Source organism: Myotis nattereri, assembly GCF_964212035.1.
Source record: "Myotis nattereri genome assembly, chromosome: 10".
Classification (NCBI taxonomy): Eukaryota; Metazoa; Chordata; class Mammalia; order Chiroptera; family Vespertilionidae; genus Myotis; species Myotis nattereri.
This window is the reverse complement of record NC_138085.1, coordinates 64,175,718-64,198,781: the sequence shown is the minus strand read 5'-3', so window position 1 is coordinate 64,198,781 and position 23,064 is coordinate 64,175,718. Positions and strand designations below refer to the sequence as shown.

General features: G+C 38.6%; 1 protein-coding gene across 1 annotated transcript; it reads right to left on the bottom strand.

Annotated features, from left to right (window-relative positions):
• Positions 1 to 306: 306 nt before the first annotated feature.
• Positions 307 to 22,440, bottom strand: THUMPD2 (THUMP domain 2 tRNA and snRNA guanosine methyltransferase). Its single transcript, XM_081101259.1, has 10 exons — positions 22,277 to 22,440; positions 18,844 to 18,979; positions 17,091 to 17,503; positions 15,954 to 16,031; positions 14,136 to 14,188; positions 10,554 to 10,641; positions 5,293 to 5,364; positions 4,712 to 4,826; positions 3,379 to 3,487; positions 307 to 1,458 (listed from the first exon to the last, which is right to left on the bottom strand). The coding sequence occupies exons 1-10, from the start codon at positions 22,406 to 22,408 to the stop codon at positions 1,134 to 1,136; spliced, it is 1,521 nt and encodes a 506-aa protein (XP_080957385.1). The 5' UTR covers positions 22,409 to 22,440; the 3' UTR covers positions 307 to 1,133.
• Between the last annotated feature and the right edge of the window lie 624 nt (positions 22,441 to 23,064).

Here is a 23,064-nt window from a genome sequence, read left to right as displayed (position 1 = left end):
TGCAAAAACCTCTCAACGGGCCTCTCTATTTCTACTCTTGCCCCTCTACAATTGATTCACAGTACAGCAGTCATAGTGATCCTGTAAAATGTATGTTAGATTGCTACCTGTTCAAAACTCTCCAGTGGCTTTGAGTCCAAGTCAAAATAACAGCCTTCAAGGCCTTAAATCTAACCTGCCATCCCCAACTGCCACTCACGTAGTCTTTAAGCTCTCGTTCTCCAGCTCACTCACTCTACTGCAGCCACATTGGCCTCTCCTGTTTCTTCTTCTCCAGCAGTGAACACAAGGACTGCATTTAATTTAAAGAAGAGTGAGGTAACAGTTTATTCATTAGTTGAGAAAAAAAGAAAAGCAAACTCTATTTTCTACCATGTTGGAGGATATTGGCTTAATTCAGATTGTTATTATTCCCATTGATGTTTCACATAATATGAGACATATAACATACAAAATGTATTGCACATAACATTTTCTTTCCAGTGGAGAAAAAAAATTATAGGTTCAAAAATCAAGTTTGATATCAAAAGAATTAACATAAAAGTTTCTAAATTCAAAACAATCTGATAGTTAAAATATTATCAACCTTGTGAAGATTTTGATATGCTCTGTGAACCTCTGAAAACTTGTGATGTTGCAGCTTCAGCTCAAACACTGCAGGCAGAGCAGACCTTCCCCTATTCTCTCAAATACAAAGTTTAAGAGTATTTTAGTTTAATTATGTATTCACTGTTCTTTGTCAGAAACATTAAGCCCTTTAGAGCCGTGGTCGGCAAACTGCGGCTCGCGAGCCACACGCGACTCTTTGGACCCTTGTGTGTGGCTCTTCCTAAGCCTTAGGAGTACCCTAATTAAGTTATGTACCTACCTATATAGCTTAAGTTTAAAAAATCTGGCTCTCCAAAGAAATTTCAATCGTTGTACTGTTGATATTTGGCTCTGTTGACTAATGAGTTTGCCAACCACTGCTTTAGAGCCTAAAGCAGAAACTCTTATTAAAATCCTGTGTCCCACAGCCATGCCCCCTAGACCTGTCTACTTGTTACTCTGTGGCACTATCAGACCCTAGAGGTAACCCTTCTCTGTAGGGCTGACATGTAAGGCCTTGAACTTGGCTCACAGTATCTAGCCTGCTACAGTCCAGAAGAAGATGACTTCTTATATTTGTGTATAAATGCATCTGTTTTCCCAAGGCTAACTTTGTAGCATTCCACTGGCACCAAGGAGCCAAATGGTGGCATCTTATGTAAGCATTCCTGGTGACTGGCTTCAAATGACGATGACACGGTCTCTGATATGCCAGTTTTTCCTTCGAGAATCAAGCACTTTCCCGCTCCAGGTTCATCGGAGTGACTGCCTTTAGAATTCAAAGGGAAGCTGCTCCCTTCACAGTCTTTGAGGTGCCTACGGTGATCTTCACTAAGCAACAATACAATGGTCCCGCCAACATGAAGCACTCTGTGACAAAAAGTGATATTGGTATGAGCATTTCCTCCTTTTCAGATAATAAACAATCCCACTTTATTTAAAATATTTGGTGTTTTTAATTTGAAATTTAATTTTATCTATTTAAATACAGGGATTTTGATAATTAGGCAGTATCTTTCATAATGCATATTCATTATAGTAATTATGGAATCGCTAGTACAAATCTGCTTTAATTATCTATTTTTACTCTACTTAAAAGGCAAGCCTCAAAGTAATTTATAATAATATTCTAATAAGTGATTGTACAAAAGGAAAGGCAAATGAAAAAATCCTAAAGAATCAGCATATATCAAAGGCATTGGGCTGATGGCAGAAGAAAACCATTAGGAAAGAAAGAAGACATGAACAAAGGATTGGCAAAAGGGAAGACCTTAAAATATCAGCTTGTTGAGGAGAATTCATTTACTCAATCCTCTGGCCAAAGTCTGTAGAGTACTTATGTGGAAAAGTCGTGAATGACATACAGTCCTGAGTTGCTAAAGAGATTACTGAACAGTAGGGGAGAGGCCAGCAAAGCGTGGATCCCAAACCTACACTGCGAGTTAAAGGATAAGCAGGTGAGCCAGGCCAAGTGACAACTAGGGGCTGGAGTGAGGGAGGGTGTTGGAGGCAGAGGAAGCATCAGAGACAGGGAGGAGTACAGGAGGCGGCACTGACAGTAGTTTGGCATGAGGGTGAATAAGAGGGTGATGGTAGGAGGAGGGAGGAAAAGAATTCTGTTTGGATATCAGTGTGGGTTCTAATTGGCAGCTGGATATACAGCCTGGAGGTAATGAGAAAGACCAGGCTCGAGGTGGAGATTTTAGAGTTCTCCATAGTAAATGGAAGATAAAGCCATAATGGTGGATAAGATGATCTGAGGTGGCAATGCACAGTGAGAAGAGAAAAAGGGCCAAGGAATAGAGGCTTAAAAAGTAAGGATAGAAGGGAAGAGCCCATGAAACACAACCCTAGGGGAAATCTAGACAAAAATGGAAGCCAAAGGAGTTCAAGAATGGTCTCAACAGTGTCAAATGCTACAGGACTAACAAGTTACCATGGTTATAAGAAGTCACTAGTGAACCTGGAGAGAACAATCTGACTTGAGGGCAGGAGCAGGTGCTGGTTGGCTGGAACCAGGAGGGGACTGGAAGGTGAAGATCAGAGATGTCAAGTGCAGACTACTGTCAAGCAGTTTGGCTGTGTAGGTAAGAAACCAGTGTGACAGCTAGAGAACCAAGAGTTAAGGAGGATCTCCCCACACCTAGCAGAGATGTCAGGACAGTCAGCAATCCAGATAAGTATGTCTCTAAAGGACACCACATCTACAGCACTCCCATCCTCAAATCTGGCTGCACTATTGCAACAATCTCCTTTCTACTCTCATTGCTCCTTCCACTCTCCCTTCCCAGTTTCCACATAGAAAACAAAAGTAAATCCCTGCTAACTCTCTCTTCCACTATACTGCAAATAAATTCTAAACTCCTACACGATCTGACCCTCACCTACCTTTGCCACTCCATTGCCTGCTTGCTTTCCTTTGCTCACTACGGTCTGAGCAATTGAACTTCCTTCAGTTGCTCAAACTCAACAAGCTTTTTCTCATCTTAGAACATTTGACCTTGTTGGTCGGTCTGCACTTAACACTCATTCCCTTATGTGCCTTCTCATTATTGAGGTCCCAGAGTTCAACTACCACGTCCTTTGCGAGCCTTCCCCGACTATCTATCTAAAGCAGCCACTGCTTTTCTCTCAGTCATAAACTTCTGATTTAAAAAAACCTTAGAAAATTAAGCTACAAAAACTCTAGGAAATTATTAAAATGCAATCAAATCTTAACTGGAGTGCTATAATATATTTTGGTGAAATGCCCAATAGCTCAAAATTACTGAAATAAATTCAACACCTTACCTTTCCATTTCTTGTAGAATGCTTTTGATGTCTTTCCCTAACTTAAACTTTTTCCCGAATGGAATGTCACAAATAATAATATCAACACTTTCTGAAGGCAATGGCAATTCTGAAATACAGAAATCAGAGAATCCTATTAAGTAAGTTCAAGTATTTATAACCTGAAGATGAGAAAATCAAAATATGCAGGATTATTTTTGCATATTAAATAAAATTTAGGTTAGCTGATATTGTTTCTAAGAAATTACAAGTTTCTAAAAGGATCTCAGAATCACTGAAGGTAAATGGTACAGCAATTATGTTCTGTTCTTTGAAAATTGGTTTTTCAGGTATGATAAAATGATATGTTAAGCAGAATTTTAAATTAACCAGAAAATTCAATTCTCTAAATATAGTACACTACTAGAAAATTGCCAGACAGATCCAAGAAGATATCCATTAAATTGTCTAGAAAAACCTTTCACAAAATTATATTCTATAACTTTCATAGTTATATATAAAATTTTGCATGTGTATATCTTTTTATTTTTAAGGGAGATGAGCCATAGCTTTCATTGAATTTTTTATTTTTTTTATTTTGGAGAATGAGATTCTTTAATTCAGTTGCTTCATCAAAAGAGTTTATATGATAATCTATCTATATATATATATATATATATAAAAAGCTAAGTGACTGTCTGTCCGTCCAACCCTCTGGCCAGTACATATGATGTGCACTGGCAATTTAAAAATAAACGTTGACTAGCGCAGTGGTTCTCAACCTTCCTAATTCCGCGACCCTTTAATACAGTTCCTCATGTTGTGGTGACCCCCAATTTCATTGTTACAAATTGAACATAATTAAAGCATAGTGATTAATCACAAAAACAATATGTAATTATATATGTGTTTTCTGATGGTCTTAGGCGACCCCTGTGAAAGGGTCGTTCGACCCCCAAAGGGGTCGCGACCCACAGGTTGAGAACCGCTGCTCTAGCGTGACCCCTGCAACAGATGTTCAGGCTAATAGAAGCATCTCAGCCCCATAGATAGGGAATCCATCACTCCCTCTCATAACTACACCCTGCGTGCCACAATTAACTCACACACTCAGTATTCCCATAAGGGTAGAGAGCCCTTAGTTCTGTCCTTGAGAATCTCACCGTCTCATCCTCTCACTGGACTCTACCCAAGACTGAAGGCTTCTAAACAACTGTCATTCCAATAGCTCTCTCCTGCCTTTGCATCTACAAATAGTGAGGGCTTGCAAGAGGCTGAAAAATGGGTTTATCCAGAGGAATAATTACATATGTTCATTTTCCCAAATGTTGGATAAGCATTTTTAATATCTTACCTATAACGGAGACTTTAAGTAACTCAATTTTACCCGTGAGGCCTGCAGCTTTCAGGTTGTCACACGCACCTAGTAACTGTGAGTCGCTGACATCAGCACCCACATAGTACACATCCTATGGGGAAAGACATTCTTATTTTAAGCAGAAATAAAACTATCAGATATTTTCTGTAGTTAAGAAAACTTACTGCCATTTTCTCAAATAATGAAAGTGAAGCCAATAGATTTGTTCATTCAGATTGAAACAAATTTATAGTATTGCTTTAAAATGATAGTAGCAAAAATTTTAAAATCTATTAACAATATTTTACAGTTACAAATGCCTAAAGAATTTAGGGATTAGCATAATGTCATGACTGACTAAGATTACTAATATCTTGCTAAATTTATCATACTATTTTAAAAAAATAACAGCAATTTAATTAACGCTTCATAAGCCATTTGACAATAGTAAGTAGTGACTCATAGAATTAAAATAATAATCCCCCAAAGATAATCTACTTATAAATAACTGGTAACTAAACATACATATACCAATTAAAGTGAATATACTTCTTAGTTTACTAAAGTTTAGAACTTACTGGCCATTCTTTAGCTGCTTCCAAAAGTATTGTTCCGAGTCCACACATTGGATCTAAAACAAATGCACCAGCCTATAGACAGAAATATTGATTTGGTACTATTAAATCTAATGGGCATTATAAAAGAAGAAATCTAACATTTGAGGAATCAATATTTTAAGAGTAAAGATTCCTTTTTACACTTTATGAATTTCAGGTAGTTCAAGCCCTAAGGCAAGTACATACTTGGCATGTTTAAAGATTAGAAAGGAGACCAGTATGACCAAAGCACACTGAGTGAGAGGGAAAAAGTGGTGATCATATCAGAGAGGTTGGCAGGTGATTCCATCAAGATGGGCTGGTGTTTGCTGCCTGTAGTAGCAATGTCCAAACCTTAGGCAGCGGTTCTCAATCTGTGGGTCACGACCATCGGAAAACACATATAGCATATCAGATTTTTACATTACGATTCATAACAGTAGCAAAATTACAGTTATGAAGTAGCAACGAAAATAATTTTATGGTTGGGGGTCACCACAACATAAGGAACTGTATTAAAGGGTCACGGCATGAGGAAGGTTGAGAACCATTGCCTTAGAGGTTTAAACACCATATAACCTCATGTTACATGCCCACAGTAAGGCACTGGGGGCTTCAGCTCCTTTCTCTGGAAGCCAAATTGACAAAGTGGTCACCATTTGGAGCACTGCTGTCACTGTGGCAATACTGCAAGGATTCTGATTCTATTCTGAAGGATGGGGAACTACTGGAGAGTTCTGAGCAGAGAAGTAACATAACATTACATTTCAGAGGGATCATTCTAGATCAGTGGTTCTCAACCTTCCTAATGCCGCGGCCCTTTAATACAGTTCCTCATGTTGTGGTGACCCCCAACCATAAAATTATTTTCGTTGCTACTTCATTAACTGTAATTTTGCTACTGTTATGAATCGTAATGTAAAAATCTGATATGCAGGATATATTTTCATTGTTACAAGTTGAACATAATTAAAGCATAGTGATTAATCACAAAAACAATATGTAATTATATGTGTGTTTTCCGATGATCTTAGGCGACCCCTGTGAAAGGGTCGTTCGACCCCCAAAGGGGTCGCGACCCACAGGTTGAGAACCGCTGTTCTAGATGATCTGTTGAGAATAGAACAAAGGGTAAGAGTGTTAACAAGGAGGCTGGTTAGGGGGTCCAGGAGATGACAGTAGCTTAAATTAAGAGTGGTTGCCCTGGCTGGTGTTACACTGTGATTAGAGTAGCAGCCTGTGCACCAAAGGGTTGTGGGTTTGATTCCCAGTCAAGGGCATGTACCTGGGTTGCAGGCTCACTCCCTAACCTCATTGGGGCGTGTTCAGGAGGCAACCAACTGATGTGTCTCTTTCACAGAGATGTTTCTCTCTCTCTCTCTCTTCCCTCCCCCCGTCCCCTCTCCCTTCCACTTTCTAAAAATCAATGGAAAAATATCCATGGGTGAAGATTAACAACAACAACAAAAAGGAGTGGCATTGGTGGAAGTGGGGTGAAGTGGTTGGTAGGATTCTGGATATATTTTCAAGGTGGAGCCAACAGGTTAGATCGGATGTGGAATGTTGAAGTATGACAACAGTCTGAAATGAGTAAAGCTTTGACCTGTGCATCTGGAAGAGCTGAGGCGCCTGTTACTGAGGTGGGAAGAACTGGGGAGGAGATGCTTCAAAGGCGACAAGAGTACAGTTCTGGGCATGTTAATTCTGAGATACTCCTAGACCACCTATAGAGACCAAGTGAGCCATTAGACATATGAATCGGGAGTTCGGGGGAGAGGTTCAGGCTACGGATACACATTTGGGAGCATCAGTGTTAGTTTACAGATGGTCCTTAAAGCACCAGAACTGGATGAGCCATCCAGGAGGCGAGAGAAGTTAAAAAGGAAAGTCGATGGGTTGGATCCTGGCAATTTCTTAAGTATAGACGTTGGTAGATGAAGATGCAGCAATGCATGCTGAGCGCTGCACATGCTCATGTAGGAGGAGAAACCAGAGTGATCTTCCCGAAACAAACTGGAAGGACCACTTCAAGGAGGAGGGAGCTGCAGGTGTCTGAGTGCTGACAGGCTAAGTGTGAGATGAGCGGGGTCAGGGGAGTGCTGGTGAAAGCCTGATGGAAGTGGGCACAAGAGAGAATGGGAAGAAAAGAGGGAGAGACAGCAAGTATGGACAATTAGTTTTATGAGTTTTTCCGTAAAAGGAAACAGAACGGGGTGGTAGCTGAAGGAGCATGTGGCTTCAGGAGAAGAATTTTTTTCAAGTTGCAAGGTATTATACAGCAAGTGTTCCCACTGATGAGAATGACCAGTAGAGAGAAAGTCCTTATATAGGTAACAGAGACCAAAATCCAGTCCACAAGTAATGGAGTGAAATAAAGGCAACGTATGTGGGCACAGATTCTGGTTTGTTGGTAGATTTGGTGAGGAGAACATGTTGAAGTTCACTTCTGATTCTAGTATTAAAGTCATATAAGAATCAGGAGAGGTAAAAGCGTGGGCAAGGAAACGACTGTAACGGTGGAACATAAAATTCAAGCTGTGGGCCAGGGAAGAGGACAGGTGGTAAGTAATGGGCAGGGGTGGGTCAAATGACTGGAGGTCCAAGAGGTTAAAGAACTATGTTAGGGTGCTGGAGGATGTGAACAGGAAAGAAAAGCGGTTAAGAGAGGACTCATGAAATTGAGATTTTGGGAAGGCATTCCCTTCTGGGTCTAAGAAGGTCTAGGATGGGACTAAGGCAGGTCACTAGAGGTAGGAAGCCCAGACCTTGAGGGGCCAGGTTCCAAAGTGGATATCGGGACCGTAGAGAATTATAGCAGGAATACGGTCTCCTACTCTAACAGAAATGACAGGAAGAGATCCGTGTAAAACTGCAATAACCTGAGGGCATGCGCCTCAGAGGCCCTGAGAGGCTTTGGGCAAAAGGAACAAGCAAGCAGGACACCTACCCCACCTCGAGGCCCAGTGGTCCCTTGACATGTCTACAGAGGAAGCAGAATGCCCAGTGGATGGTCAGGTTTCAGTCAAAGCCAGAGGGTACCTAATGGAAAGAAACAAAATGTCCTGAGAGAGAAAGAGAGAAAAAATTTCAGAAGCAGAAAACAGAGTAGTTTAAGGTTAAAGTCACTAACGCAAAGCAGTTGAGGTAATAATTAAATAATAAGAAAAAGTGCCTGAGCTAGAGAAATAATAATAAATTTTTTAATAATCATTAGCTATTCCAAATAAGTATAACTATAATTATTACTATAATAGTAGCTAATATTTATGCACTTTCTCATGTTAGGCACTGTGAAATCACTTGAAAAATGCTAATTCATTTGAATCTCACATGACTATGAAATTTTTCTTTTCATCTTGCAAATGAGGAACAAAGATGTTAAGTATCTTGCCCAAGGTTTCCCTGCCGGGTAAGTGATGGAACCAGAATTAGAACCCAGGCAGTCAGACTCCCCGAGTTCCGGGCTGAATAGAAAAGGCATTTGTAGAAGTATATCCTGGTACTATTCCTGAATCTTATAGGACTAAAGAGGAAAGTCTTATGAACTGCTGAGCAGAAAAAACAAGGTAGCTATAAAGGAAAAGAAAACCATACTGGCATGGACAACTCAGCTGCAACACGGGAAGCTAAAAGACAATGGACAGCACCTATCGACATTCGAGAGAAAAGGACTCCAACTCAAGCCAAGAAGGGCATGCCCACCAGGATGAAAGGGAGAGATCTGAGATATACAGAAATTCAGATAGTAAATTATTAAAATACCACATGTGAGGAAAATACCTGAGCCAAGACCGTAACCAAGCAATAAACAAACCCGAGCAGAGACCTCAAATGGGGAAAGACAACGTGGAGCATGTGAGGAGTGATACACCTTGCAATATATCTTTGTGTGTTTGCACAGAAATATGTGTTTGCTACATACAATTCTATCTTAATAATGAAGGATAGGCTGTGTAATATAAGGGCTAAATAAGAACTTTTGAAAAAGACGGGACATACTTTAAGGGAAATCTGATATATGATAAATAATTCAGTTCAATCTAGTAGTTGGGGTTGGGAATGAAAGATGAAATCTTTCAAAGGTCTCACTGTAGGGAGGAGGAAAGGCAGGCCAGGAGGAGAGGAAGCAGTACTCTAGAGGCCTCATCTTATCATAGGAACAAAGGGGAAGACTAGAATGTCTTGGTGGTAAAAACTATCTCGGCAGAGGAAGGAGTAGATATCTTGCTTTAAAATAATAGTAGAGTCCTGTGTGTTTAATTAAGAGAGCTGGGAAAGGGGACTGTTCATGGACTAAACAAAAAAGTAAAATCTCCAACATCAGGGAGAACAATGAAATGATTATGAAGTAACTTGATCAAACTAGCAAAAATAAAAACAGTCAACGGTAAGAAGTTATAACCAGAGTGAAATAGGAGAAATACAATCAGGTGTGTCTGTCATTATACTGAGTTCTCTCATCGAAAGCCAGAGACCATCAGAGTGGGATACAAACAGAGCTGTGTGTTTGTAAAAACTCACTGAAAGCAAAGTTGAAAATAAGGGAGGATCAAAGACATATTAGGCAAATACAAAGATAAAGGGGTGAAAATATTAATAACACATGATAAAATTTAAGTTTTAACTCACTTTTTAAGATAAAGAAAACTTACGTAACGATAAAAAGGTACAACTCACAATGAAGCAATAGCAGACTGTGTATACCAAACTACTGAATAAGGCAACCACTAATAAAAATGCAAAAACTTAAAAAAATATCAATGAGATTTCAAATACCTTCCAAAAGTAAGCAGATAGTAAAAGAGTAAGCAAAGATAGAGAGGACATTGACTACAAAATAAATTTTTTTTTTATGTCCATGGAACATTTATAAAAATTGATCAATATTTGGTCACAGGAGAAAAACTTAACTTTTAAGAAGTAGAGGTTTTTCAGGCCACGTCATTGTAACACAAAATATTAGGAAGAATAAAATGTGGCTATCTTTTAACCCAGCGTTTTCATAGGCAAAATACTCTCAGAAGTTCAACAATATTTAAAAACGTATCACTGCAGAACTTTGTAAGCATAATGGCAATGACAAAAACAAACAAACAAAACTAGCAAAAGAAAATGATAAGAGAAAAAGAGAACAGAAAAAAAAAAAGCAAGCAATCAAGATGTCCATAAGTAAGAGACTGTGTAAGTTAGTTACGGAAAGAACCTCCCTAATGTATTAACAAGAAAGAAAACACTTGCCTTACCTTAATTTCAGCGACAGAGGCCATCGCCCATGCTATGGTAGACCTCAGTCCTGCTGTCCTGATGTAAGCTCTGCTGGCTAAAGGAACCCTGCAAAGGAAGAAGAACCTGATGCGAGATCCAATATGACTGTTAAGTTAAAGAAGAACCTTATGTAAATAAAATGATTAACCTGTCCATGTCTGTGAATATCTCACCATGTTCATGCAACGCACACTACAGTATTCTCTGAGTTGGGAGTATTTAACCTTATCACAGAAATACCTTCTCTAGTTGGCACCTTGTTTAACCAGCTAGTGTGGTACTGTAGAAAGGGAGAATGTTTAAATAACAGCAATTTAAACCCTATTGTGTTTACTTTATAAAAATGTTATCACATGAGGGGGATTTTTCTAAAATGTTTGAGCAGTTCCCTGTTTTCCCATAGGGAAGTGACCTTTTGTGTGCTGAGCAGGAGTCAAGAAGCACCTGCTGTTTTGTGACAGGGATGTAGTATAGGCAGGGCTGAATGGATACTAACACTTGAAATTGTTTTCTGTAAAAAGTCCCTTTTGTAAGTTTGTTTTTTGCTCATTTGCATCTCTCTCAAAAGATGAAATGAAGCATGACATTGCACTGTCTGCATGAAGCAGACATCTCCCAAATGAGTTCTCTGGTCTCCATTATCTACCACTTCATACTTCATCCTCCACCTCATCAGTGCCATCAGTGTTTCCAGATTTGATAAAAATTTTCAAAATATTATTTCTACAGCATCTAATGCAAAGAATACCTTAGAAATTTGAATGCACTTTTCAATTTCATTTATATAATTTGTTGGTAAGATATGACTATTTGATTTCGAGGATTAGTGCTTGGTTGTTTTGGGGGTAGGCTTGTTCCAAAACCACTAAGAGGGCTCTTCTCTGAACATTATACAAAGTTACTGTGTTCTCCAAACACATTTTATTTCTGATCTGTCTTTGACTTTAGTTACCCTGTTTTGTGTGCATTTATGGTAAGCCTCTTAAAATGTTACAATTAGATGCGGTATCTCTTTCAAATATAACAGTGTAATTGTATATTTACTGTTAAAATAAGGAAGTTCTGCAGGTAAACCCATGGGAGTTTGTTTATTTAAAAGTTTTTCAGAAAAGAATTCACACTGCAGACAGTATTATAGCCATAGATTTGGAATCTGGAATATAAACTTTGCAGGTGGAATGACTAGGAAATATTTTGATCAATGAATCTTGATACTACAGTCTAGGCTGGGCAACTGTCTTGCTACACAACATATTAAAACCAGAATTGAGAGATTATTTTTCACTCTTAGATACCAAAATAGACTTGGTATGGAAAACTGTCTTTGTCCATATACAGGGTATCCCCAAAAATGTATATACACTTTTAATAGCTGATAGCTCAATTTTGAAATGAAATGTATTTTAATAAACATTGCCTTTCTAATTATTCAAAGTGTGCATATACATTTTTTGGGGACACCCTAATATTGCTAATAGCCTTTCTAAGCATCAGGGATTTTTGTAGAACCTCTGAAAGTTTTGACAATTATGTGTATATTTTTACCAATAGAGGTTTTATTTTATGGGAGCCAACCCTATTAACATGTGACCAAAGTAAATGTTTTTATTGTTCGCAGACTTGTCATCTGAATCCCAGATCTTAATTTTTAAATGTGTGTTTGGACACTTTTACCTAGAGTACTGCCAATTCAACAGGTGTAAACTGTGCACAGTCCTTTCCCTGTATTTCATATCTCGATACATTTCTTCATTTTCTCGGGCCACTTACCTTCTATATATTGTGTATCTTAATCTAAATCTCCAGCCTAGGCTTGTCACTGGAACTCCTGAGCTATAACTTAAATATCTATTCATAGACATTTTTCATTGAATCCACTACTGTTCCTACATTTTCTATCTCAGTGACTGACACCAGTATCTACTGGTTGTCCAAATCAGGTATCTGGCCATTATTCTAGGCTCCTTAACTTTATGGAATTCATGCCCTTCTTTTTGTTATCCCCAATTTGCCTCAGTTCAGCTCTTCATCATTTATTGCCTGAACTATTGTAAGAGTTTGAACCTCCTTTTTCTTTTCATTTCCCCTTCATTAAAAAATGTAATTTCCTTAGTAATATCTAAGAAATGACAAATCTGATCACATCACTCTGCTGCGTCATATGCTTACGGCTTTTAGAATAAAGTCCAAGTCGCTCAGCACGGCCTCCAAGACACTTCATGACTTGTTTCTAATTGCTCGGTCTCATTTTCTACCACCCTCCTTATGTCTCCCCTGTCCCACCTGCACTGAAACCACGGGCTGTCCCCCCACAACGCAAGCTTTCTCTGCCTCCACGCCTTTGCAAGGCCTTGCCTGTAAGGCTCTTCCCGTCTCTGGCCCGGTTGGGGAACTCCTCCTTAGCGTTCTCCATTAAGTGGCTCATTAAACTAATCTCCTCTATGTTCATTTGCTCCCATCCGCCAGCAGAGTGAGGCCCCCTTTCCTAACCCTAGCCAAGCATTTTCACCTACCTTTGTTCTTCCACTAAATTGAATTCCTTGAACTTAATAACCATCTTCCTCGTCTCTGAATGTTGATAACTAGCACAGTGCTTAGCATATAATAAGCATTCATTAGACATTTCAACTGAAATTAACTGAATAAATTAACCTTACTCTAATGTCTCTCCCTTCCTTCCCTACTTACTGATCTATTTCAGAAATAAGATAGTTGACATTTATTCAACACTTACTGTAGCCTAGAAATAGTACCATGCTTTTTTTTTAAATATTTTTATTGATTTGAGAGAGAAAGGGAGAGGGAGAGAGGGAGAGAAACATTGATGATGAAAGAGAATCATTGATTGGCTGCCTCCTGCACTCTCCACACTGAGGATGGAGCCCGCAACCCAGGCATGTGCCCTGATCGGGAATCAAACCGAGACCTCCTGGTTCATAGGTCGACGCTCAACCACTGAGCCATGTCGGCCAGACGTACCAAGCATTTTCATGCAGGTTATCTCATTTAATCCCAAACACAAAGCAAATGAAGTAGGTACTATTATTTTCCTGCTTTTATAGCAGAGGAATATGATAATCTGCCCAAACTTGCAGTTAATCTGTTGAGAAGGTAGAATTGAAGTCCATAGTTCTTATTCATTATGCTACACATGTACAGTGTGGTATAGCTGTATACAGTTAATGTTTAAAGTGAATTTTAAGAATTGTGCTGTATTTTTTATTTTAATTAAAATTCCAAGATGCAAAGAGACTCAAATTTTTAGCTTAAACAAGGGCCTGTGAAAATCATTTAATAATAGAAATAATTAGATATAATTTTCAGTCTGAATCATGCAATCAGTGGATTATTGTGATAAATTCTTGCACAGCTCTACTGGTCAGATCAAATCATATCCACTAAGCTCCATGGAAACACTTTACCGGCTAAAGTAAAAACTCACATGCTTTGCCTTTAGCCCCCTCTGTTGTATCAATGTTTCATACTATAAATGAAAAGCATAAAGTTCTTAATTTTAAAAACTCTCCTAAGGGATAAATTTGAGTTTAAGATATAAATACCTGAACACAGGAATTCCCATGACAGAGTAAATGTCATTTAGATGTATAAATATCTGAAAGAACAAATACATAAGTTAGAATAGAACAGAAAATGCATTACCAAATTATTGATAATTTGAAAATTTCTATTTTGAACCTATATAAACTATATTTCTAATAAAAAATTCCAAGGCCTTATTTGTCATATATGGAAAAATGTTCCATACTATTTTTCTCGAGCAGAGGTGAAATAAATTTTAAGTACATTTCATAGAAAAATTTTGAGGTTAATTTTGTAGGCAAGTTATATGGAGATTCAAGTTATTAAGAACTCAAGATCCACATTCTTCCTAAAGATTCTCTGAATTATCATAACTGAATCAGACTTTTCAGCATTTGGGGTTTGAGATTTCCTAAATCCATCCTAATTCTAACCTCAAATAAGAGTTGAGGCCACACAGGACTGCCATAGGCTGCATACTATTAGTGTGACAGGAAACGTTCTTCAGGTCAAATATATTGTAGACACCGGTGACCTTTTCTCTCTCTACTATCTATAGGTGATTTTATTCCTCTCTTTCTTCGTCAAACCATAAAGTTCTTAAATGTCTCGAGTTATAATTCGTAGCCCAATAAGCTTTATAAAAGTTAGAATCTTACTTCTGTAATCTGATGAAGTTTATGGAATATTCTAATTCCGCTGTTTGACCTCAAGAGCATTTAAACCACAATACTTTCCCTCCCAGATTACTTTTTTACATATGCAGTTTAATCAGGATTATTCCAATATTGAAAACTTTTCATCAAGAAAAAAAAGATCTGAAATGAATTCCCTTTAGTCAATTTAATTCCCTGATCATCACAGCTAAAGTTTCCAATTTTTTATATTATTCAACTTTAGCAAAATTATTTATTGGGATTAATTCTATTTAAAATTTCTAGTAAAGATAGAATGTACTATTATTTTTATATATCAAATGTTATTAAGAATAGCTTCACCCTCTATGAATTTTTTTCTATTAATTTCACAGAGCAAAATTTGCTAAGATTTGATTCTTCTGTCAATTTTGGTCACACATTTTACTGTGTGATTTTTGTGTTGCCAATTTTGTTTTGTGTTGATTGTTGTTATCAATAGCTAACATTAATTGCATTAAGTGGATGATAGGAATTCAGTTAGCTATATTTATTCATGAGCTAAACTATGGAAAACTGTAATTCTGAGACAGGAAGATAATCAAAAGGAAGACGAAGAGGAGGAACCCAGAGAGCAGAAGGGGGAGATGAAAGGAAGACCCCTTATGCCAGAATATTCTTGGGGTCAAAGTATTTTACATGTCAGGTATAAAAAGATATACACCAGGCATTACTTTTTAAAAGTGAAAAATACATTAAAAAATCTAAAAATAAAACAACCCAAAATGTTCTGTTTTGGCTAGCAATTACTTCATTTACAGCTGTATAACAATGAATTTACAAATGAATGATGAAAATGACTATACTACATGTCAAATTTATGAGCTGATTCTCAAAAAAATAGTGATTTTTTATAACTTGCATTTATTTCCTCATGTGTTTTATTTTGTTCCAATTAACAGTGTAACCTCATCAATTTTTAAAAAGAGACCAAAAAGTAAAACATAATCCCACAACCCTAACAAAGCCATTATTAACATCATTATCTGCACTGTTCTATGAAAGAAAAAAATCAGACTGCTAGATCCATGCATACATGCTTTTTGAAACACTAAAGCAAAATTGAAAAGTACAATAGATTAGTTTTGACATTGTCTAAAGAATTAGGTTATAAGCATATAAAATAAAATAAACGTTCATTACCTCTAAGTTTGGATTTCTCAAATCTGCTTTCCACCCAAACTGTTTCATAAGAGCAATTCCAATAATTCTTCCTACTTCCTGGAAAAGCAGCAAGTTATAGAAAAGATAAAAATATTATAAATGAAAAATGTAAGTATCCTATATAATAAAAGTGTAGTATGCAAATTGTCCCCTCCACTGGGAGTTCCTCTGGGAGTTTGACCAGGGGGCGGGGCCAGCCAGGGGAAGGGAGGGAGTACCTGGTGGGCAGCTGCTAGGGACCCTACCAGTGCATGAAAGGGCCTCTAATAAGATGTAAGATTTTCCTAACAGTCAGCAGGAACATCAAGGGAGACTATCCAATGGTAATTTAGAATTACAATATTAAATTGCAATATTAAAATATTACACCCTCCTTCATCCCCTCCCACCCCCAAATTCATTCTATGGCAGTAATATCTACTTATGTGCAATCTCTATTCTTGTGATTTTTGAGACGTGAAATAACCAAATCATGACCTGATAAAGCCATTCTGGGTTTTAGGAAATGGATGCAAGCTGAAAGATTAATTTACCTACTTGCAAGCCTATATGTTTAAAAATGACCAGATTGGTAACATTAGACTCAGACTTTAGGGTTTGATTTTAAGTTTGGACAAAGAATCCAAACCTATGGCTATATGCCTTTTATATCACTGAACTTTGTAAGGGTCACTAACATGGGTTTTTAAAAGAAACTGTTTGTAGTGTTCACCCTCTCATAGAGAGTTGAGACCTTGAGTGTATTGATGTCTGGGTTCTAGTGATAATCACACCTATCGGACCTGGTGCAGAGTAATCACTCCATAAACAGAACTAAACTGAAGAGAAACCCCAAAACCTTAAGACCATGCTATCAGGATTTCCAAATGCAAAAATGCTTGTGAGTTTAAGAAAACTTAGTAAAGGAGGTCAGTACATGGCATACTATTCCTATTAAGAAGCTGAGATAACGTTAAAATGGAAAATGCATTTTTAAAAAGATTTAATTATTATGTTAGGCCAAGTTATCTGCCTGAGCCGAGTTATCTGTTCTGTGAAAGGGTTTGGTCTCATTTTAAATCGAAGGAGTAGTTAATTCATCTAGAAAATAGAAAGCCACTTTGGAGGTAAGTGTACCTGTGCAGAGAGGGTCTTTGCAATGGCTCCACTGCAGCGACAAGAAACTCTGAAGGTCAAGTCATTCTGGTTATGAGTATCTCCTGCTTTTGCTAATTCATTCTGAAGTTCTTCTTCTTGACATTTCTCTCTTTCAGTGAGAAAATCTCCTCGCTCCAGTGTCTCCTCTTCTATTTGCTTTTCCAGCTGGCATTCCCTATTCTCTTGCGTCTCTTGCATTTGTTCTGCTTTTAATTTCTTAGCAATAATGCTGTCATTTTCTCCCATTTTTCTTTTTAGTGGGTTAGCATCTCCTTGAGACAGTTTTTTCTTTTTTGCATCAAGTTCAAGAAGATTTTTCCAAATTGAAATGGCATTCAACCAACTTTCAGGATCATCACATATAAATCTTTGCATTTCATAAAATATTTTTCCTAAATAAATAAAATTTCAGTTTATCCTATACTGAAGCTTTAAAGACAGTCTACTATATTCACCACCCCTAAATGCCATTATTTTTATTTTTATAAAGTAAGTTTTTTTTAAACTACTACATGAAGAGTGACTTCACTTTCGTATGGAACTTATATCATTTAATATAAGAGTATTGTGCCAAATGGGTTCATTCTTATATTCTATACCAAACATCAAAACCATTTTAAAATTCCTATAGAATTACCTGTATCATTCATATAGAAAGATCATTTGTCCTATTATAATATATGTATCTCTTTAATGTAAGCATAGACCTAAAGTGTGTATCAATCTTTGAAATAATGTTAATCTTGCCTATAAAATTAAGTTGGAAAAAAATAGAATTACAAAACACAGAGCTCAGAAACAGAGCAACGAAATTTTGAGACTATTTCAGACCATACAGTATTAGCACACATCATAAAAGGAGTTTCCATAAAGGAACACTTCAGGTACATAACCCATTCATAACTTACTCAAAATAATGTAATCTCTTCTTGATGAACAAGGGTCATCAAGATGACTCAGGAGCCATTACTGTATTTCTCTAATAATGAGAATGTATGGACTATTGGAATGAAATAATACTGATCCCACAATATAACATCTTAGTATTTGCTTTAAAATATTTTTTCTGCCATGTCTTGATTTCTTGCCATTTGTATCTTCCTTGATACAATTTATTATAGATTATACGCTTACATGTTCTCTTGTGCATAATCAGCAGTCAAAATGAAGTTTAAGGCAATGCGGAATCCAGCAATGTCTGACCCTTATTTGTTGCTTTTATTAAGATCCTTAAGCATATTTATAAAAACAGAAAATCTCTTAAGCTCCCTTTAATTCTAATGCTTTATAAATGGTTAAGAGTTTATTCAAACATCTAAGATCCCTAAAACAGGATATTTTACTATACAGTATTTTTTCAATTATATCACTCATTAGTTAAAATTTACAAGGTGGTAGTTTTGAACAATTTATTAAGACAATGCATTTTTTGATTCTTACATGTCCTAAATCTAAATAAATGCAACTGACCATATATAACTGTAGATAAGGTGTCTGATCAGAATTTGCAAAGATGAAATGTGACTGAGGACACTAAAATCTTAGTAAGACAGGCAGCAGATTGTAAAGAGACACAATTAGGTGATAATACAATGAGGTGATAATATTCAGAAAACATAGAAAAATAATGATCCCTGAGATAGGAATAAATTTTAAAAATGTCAAATGGCTACTTATTAATTATCAAGCAGAAAATTCTGGAGTACATATATTGTGTGGGTATTCACCATACCTTTACTTACAGAAGAAACATTAAATGGAAACTGCTTTTTAATCAGCAAAAATAATCTTTCTGCAGATTTTAATGTTTTCAGCATATTCAAGTCAGAACAGGTGGTGAAAAAAACTTTTCCTGAAACATATTCAACCTAGAGATATAAAAAATAGATATTAATTTAGTCTAGTATAGAGTAAGAACCATTTATCTTTTCCCCCCCTTAATGAATTAAAACAGAACATCTAGATTAACAACAGAAAAGACCATTTCTGAAGTATCTAGTATTTGTCAGACACTGCTTTAGGAATTCTGAATACATTTATTTTCCTCATCCTTATAACAATTTTCTACGGTAGACTTTATTACCCCCATTTTACAGATTAGGAAACTGAGGCTTAGGTAGGTTAAAAATTTTGTATAAAGTCATGTAGTCAGTGACCAAGACCATAATCTTATTATGTTATGCTACCATTTGCAAACTGTGCATGTGTATATGCATGTACACACACTACTAGAAAAACAGAACACAAAATACTCAGTAATTATATTGCCAAATCTCACACAGTATTTGAAAGAGGGCAAAGAAAAGGTATAATGGCTAGGACAAATTAGGTGTCTAGCCCAAGGTTAACATGTCAATGGGTATTTATTAAACACCTACCGTGTGCTCTACCAGAAGCAAATATCCTAAAGATGAATAACAATACTCTGACATACAAATTAAAATGTAAAATTTATAAGACAGTAACGTGAATTAAACCCAGAAGAAAATGAGAAAGTTTCAGTATAATAAACTTAACAATAAGCTGTATGTATGGTATGTAACACTGAATATGAAAGCCATCATTAGTAAAAGTCTTGAAGAGAAATCTTACAAGATCTGGGAAGAGGGATTCTAAGGAAAGAACGAAGGGCAAAATGCAAAGGTGGGGTGACAACCTGGCTGAAGGAAACTGTAAGTTAACATGGCAACATGTGCTGTGTTATGCTGACTGAGTGTCAGGTGGATGGATGGTGTAGCTCGGAGCAGCCTGATAAATGGTCATGGAATGGAGTACCACAGATGGTAATGGTCAAACAGTATAGACGTTTGAGGAAAACTGACAGCACCAAATTAGTTGGTAGGAAAAAAATTACTTTGGAAGAAGCATAAAGGACTGGGTGTAGATGTGATGCTGGAGGGAGCAGATTAGTGAGGAAGCAATAATGGGACCCTTGGCTGTGGGAACTGAAAAATGGATGGAAGCAAGAAATATGCATCAAACAGAACTAGGCTTTGGAGATAGGGTAGATATGTGGTGAAAGTCAGGGAAGAAAAGAAAGTGAAAAGAGCATTGACTATGGGGAGTCTTATGAGGTATGGCAAATGGTGCTCAATACCCAGGGAACCCTAAACCTTTTGGGTCAACCCAACTCCCTTCATTCAGGATGGATGTGGATTGTCCTGAAATTCTCCTTTTAGCAGTGGCCAGGGGCTGACTACATGGTTATAGCTCATCTCCTAGAACTGAGGCACCAGGGAATTTGGGGTACCCATGTGTTTAGGCAGCTCCCATTCAATGGGAAGCTGAACTCCAAGTACTTTTGTTTTTTTGATCTGACATGGTCTAGTTAAACTTTTGGGATGGAATGTCTGGATTTAACATTCTAGCTTGAGAAAGAATCTCTGCTGAGGAAGCCCTAGGTTGACACCAATTAAAACCCAAATCCTTCTGGTTATAAGTTTAACAAGTTCTGGGAATCTAATGGAAAGCACGGTTATTTGTTCAGATCCCATTTCCAGGCATATCTACCCATAAAACACAGAGTAACAAAATATGGAAATTCCCAAGTCTCTTGGCATTTAATTCTTCACAACGCCAAAGGTTTTCCCCCTTTAATAAGCTGAATTTTGTTGCTGTGATTAAAATACATTTCCACCCCCAACCTCTTTTTGTCTGTAAAGAAGATGGATGCCCAGCCAGTGTGGCTCGATGGCTGAGCATCAATCCATGAAAACCAGGAGATCACAGTTTTGGGCACATGACGGGGTTGCAGGCTTGATCCCCACTAGGGGATGTGCAGGAGGCAGCTGATGGATGACTCGCTTTCATCATTTGATATTTCTATCTCTCTACCCCTCTCCCTTCCTCTCTCTGAAACCAATAAAAACGTATTTAAAAAAAGAAAAAAGATGGAGCACAAGCAGAGGGTCTTTCTTTTTTCTGACATACCCAGATTGGGTCAAGCCTTCTATTTTTCATACCAAGAACTCTAAATTAATATTTTTAAAAACAAATTAGTGCAGCATTAGGTCATGGTCGCATAGTGGTCAAGGACTGGAGCCAGGAGTCAGCCTGCCTGACAACTTGGGTTCCAATCCCAGCTCTGCCATTTTCTGTTACACGCCTTGAACAATGTATTGCATTTACCTATGCTTTATTTTCCTTTTCGGTTAAATGTGAAGCCCACCTCCCAGGGTGGTTGTGAAAATCAAACAAGTGAATACAGAATAAGTACCTAAGAACAGGTGCCTGACATACATTACATGCTTAATGTCAGCAATTGCTATTATATTGCTTTTTCGATGAGCTACATCAGACACTATCAAAGTCTGTGATCAGATCCACAAATGCAGGTAGTCTAGTAAGACTGATGACATTTTCATGACCTCCCCCCCCCCCCCCCCCCACACACACACACACATTACTGTAGAAACTAGTTTTGTGGGCTTCCAACAGAGGAGCTGCTGGAATCATCAGCTTCATCTTTCCTTTTCCAATAAGACATCCCGTGGCCTCTCATATTACCCATCAGGATACGGAGGGTTCAGTTACATCTTTTTCTTCTGCTTTCAAGAAACCAGCTCAGCCTATTCTAAATGAACCCAAACTGATGTTTAGAACCTTGTTCACTAAAATTAACAACTTGTAAATACCGAAACCATTAACTTTCTCTGAGAATTGGGCTGGGGCCTCAGAGTACTGTATTTCTGTAGCTACTACTTACTGAGTGTTTAAGGTGCACTTTTTATCATCTAATCCTCCCAACACCATATAAAGTCAGAACCATCGCCGGCAGGAAACGGAAAAGGATCAGGGGACTGAACCTGCAGCTTATTTGCACTAAAGGGTGGAGAAAGGATTCTCACTCGGACAGGTCTAGCTCTGATTACAGACACTAACAAACGTTTTCTGTTAAAGAATCCAGGAAACAACTTGCTTCAACCCCTTTTTAAAAATACTTCGGCGGTGAATGATGTGCGGCAATGGACGTGCAGGGAAACACGACGGGGGTCCTTTCCGGGAGGAACTGCAGGACCTGCCAGTGCAACTCCGAGGCCGGGGCCGCGGCGCGTGTGGGCGGAGAGCGGGGGTCGCGTCGCTCCCCTGGGTCTCGGTCGGACCGGCGGGGAGGGGTGCAGCGGCGGGGCCTCCCCTTCCCTCCGGGCGCAGCGAGGCCCACTCACCTGCGTGGCCTGCAGCCGCAGCCGCACCTCCCGCATCAGAAAGGGCTCCAGGCCGCGGCCCGCGGTGCAGAAGAAGCGGGCGCCCGCTGCGGGCCCCGACTGGGGATCTGCGGGCCCTGCCGCCGCCGCCATGGCTGCTGGGACGGGCAGGGTCACGTGGCCCTGGGCACGGGCGCGGCGCAGTCAGGGTCACGTGGTTTGGGGCGCGCAGGGGGCGGTCCCACGCTCTCAGGGGCCCGCGGGGGGAGGGGGCGGGGTGGAGCTAGAGGCCCATGGGGCAGAGGGGGCCCAAGGGAGGCCCCTTGGTTAAGGGCCTGGAACCTCCTTGGGGAGGTCCCTGGAAGACTCAGAGTCCCACGTAGACGGAATAGAATTGATCATCTAATCCAGAGGTTCTCAACCTCCCTAGTGCCATGACCCTTTAATACAGTTTCTCATGTTGTGGTGACCCCCAACCATAAAATTATTTTCATTGCTATTGCATAACTAATGCTGCTACTGTTATGAATCATAATGTAAATATCTGATATGCAGCATGTATTTAGGCGACACCCCTCACTACCCACAGGTTGAGAACAGCTGATCCATCCATCTTCTTTTCCAGATGGCGGAAGCTGATGCCAAGAGACAGCGAGTTACGGGCACAGGTGAGGTGGGAAACTAGCCGTCTTGACACCCGGTATAATGAACCATCTCCATTCCCCCCAACTTCCTCTTCTCCCCCTCTTCATCCCTCCACCCTGCTCTCCTTCCCTAAGGAGCCTTGCTCCATCTTGGCCAAGAATTGG

Coding starts and splice junctions, on each gene's coding strand:
- THUMPD2 (XM_081101259.1), bottom strand. CDS start 22,408: ATGGCGGCGGCGGCAGGGCCCGCAGATCCCCAGTCGGGGCCCGCAGCG. Junction 18,980..22,276: donor TGCGGCTGCAGGCCACGCAG/GTGAGTGGGCCT, acceptor TTATATCTCTAG/GTTGAATATGTTTCAGGAAA. Junction 3,488..4,711: donor ACTTAAAGTCTCCGTTATAG/GTAAGATATTAA, acceptor TCTGTATTTCAG/AATTGCCATTGCCTTCAGAA.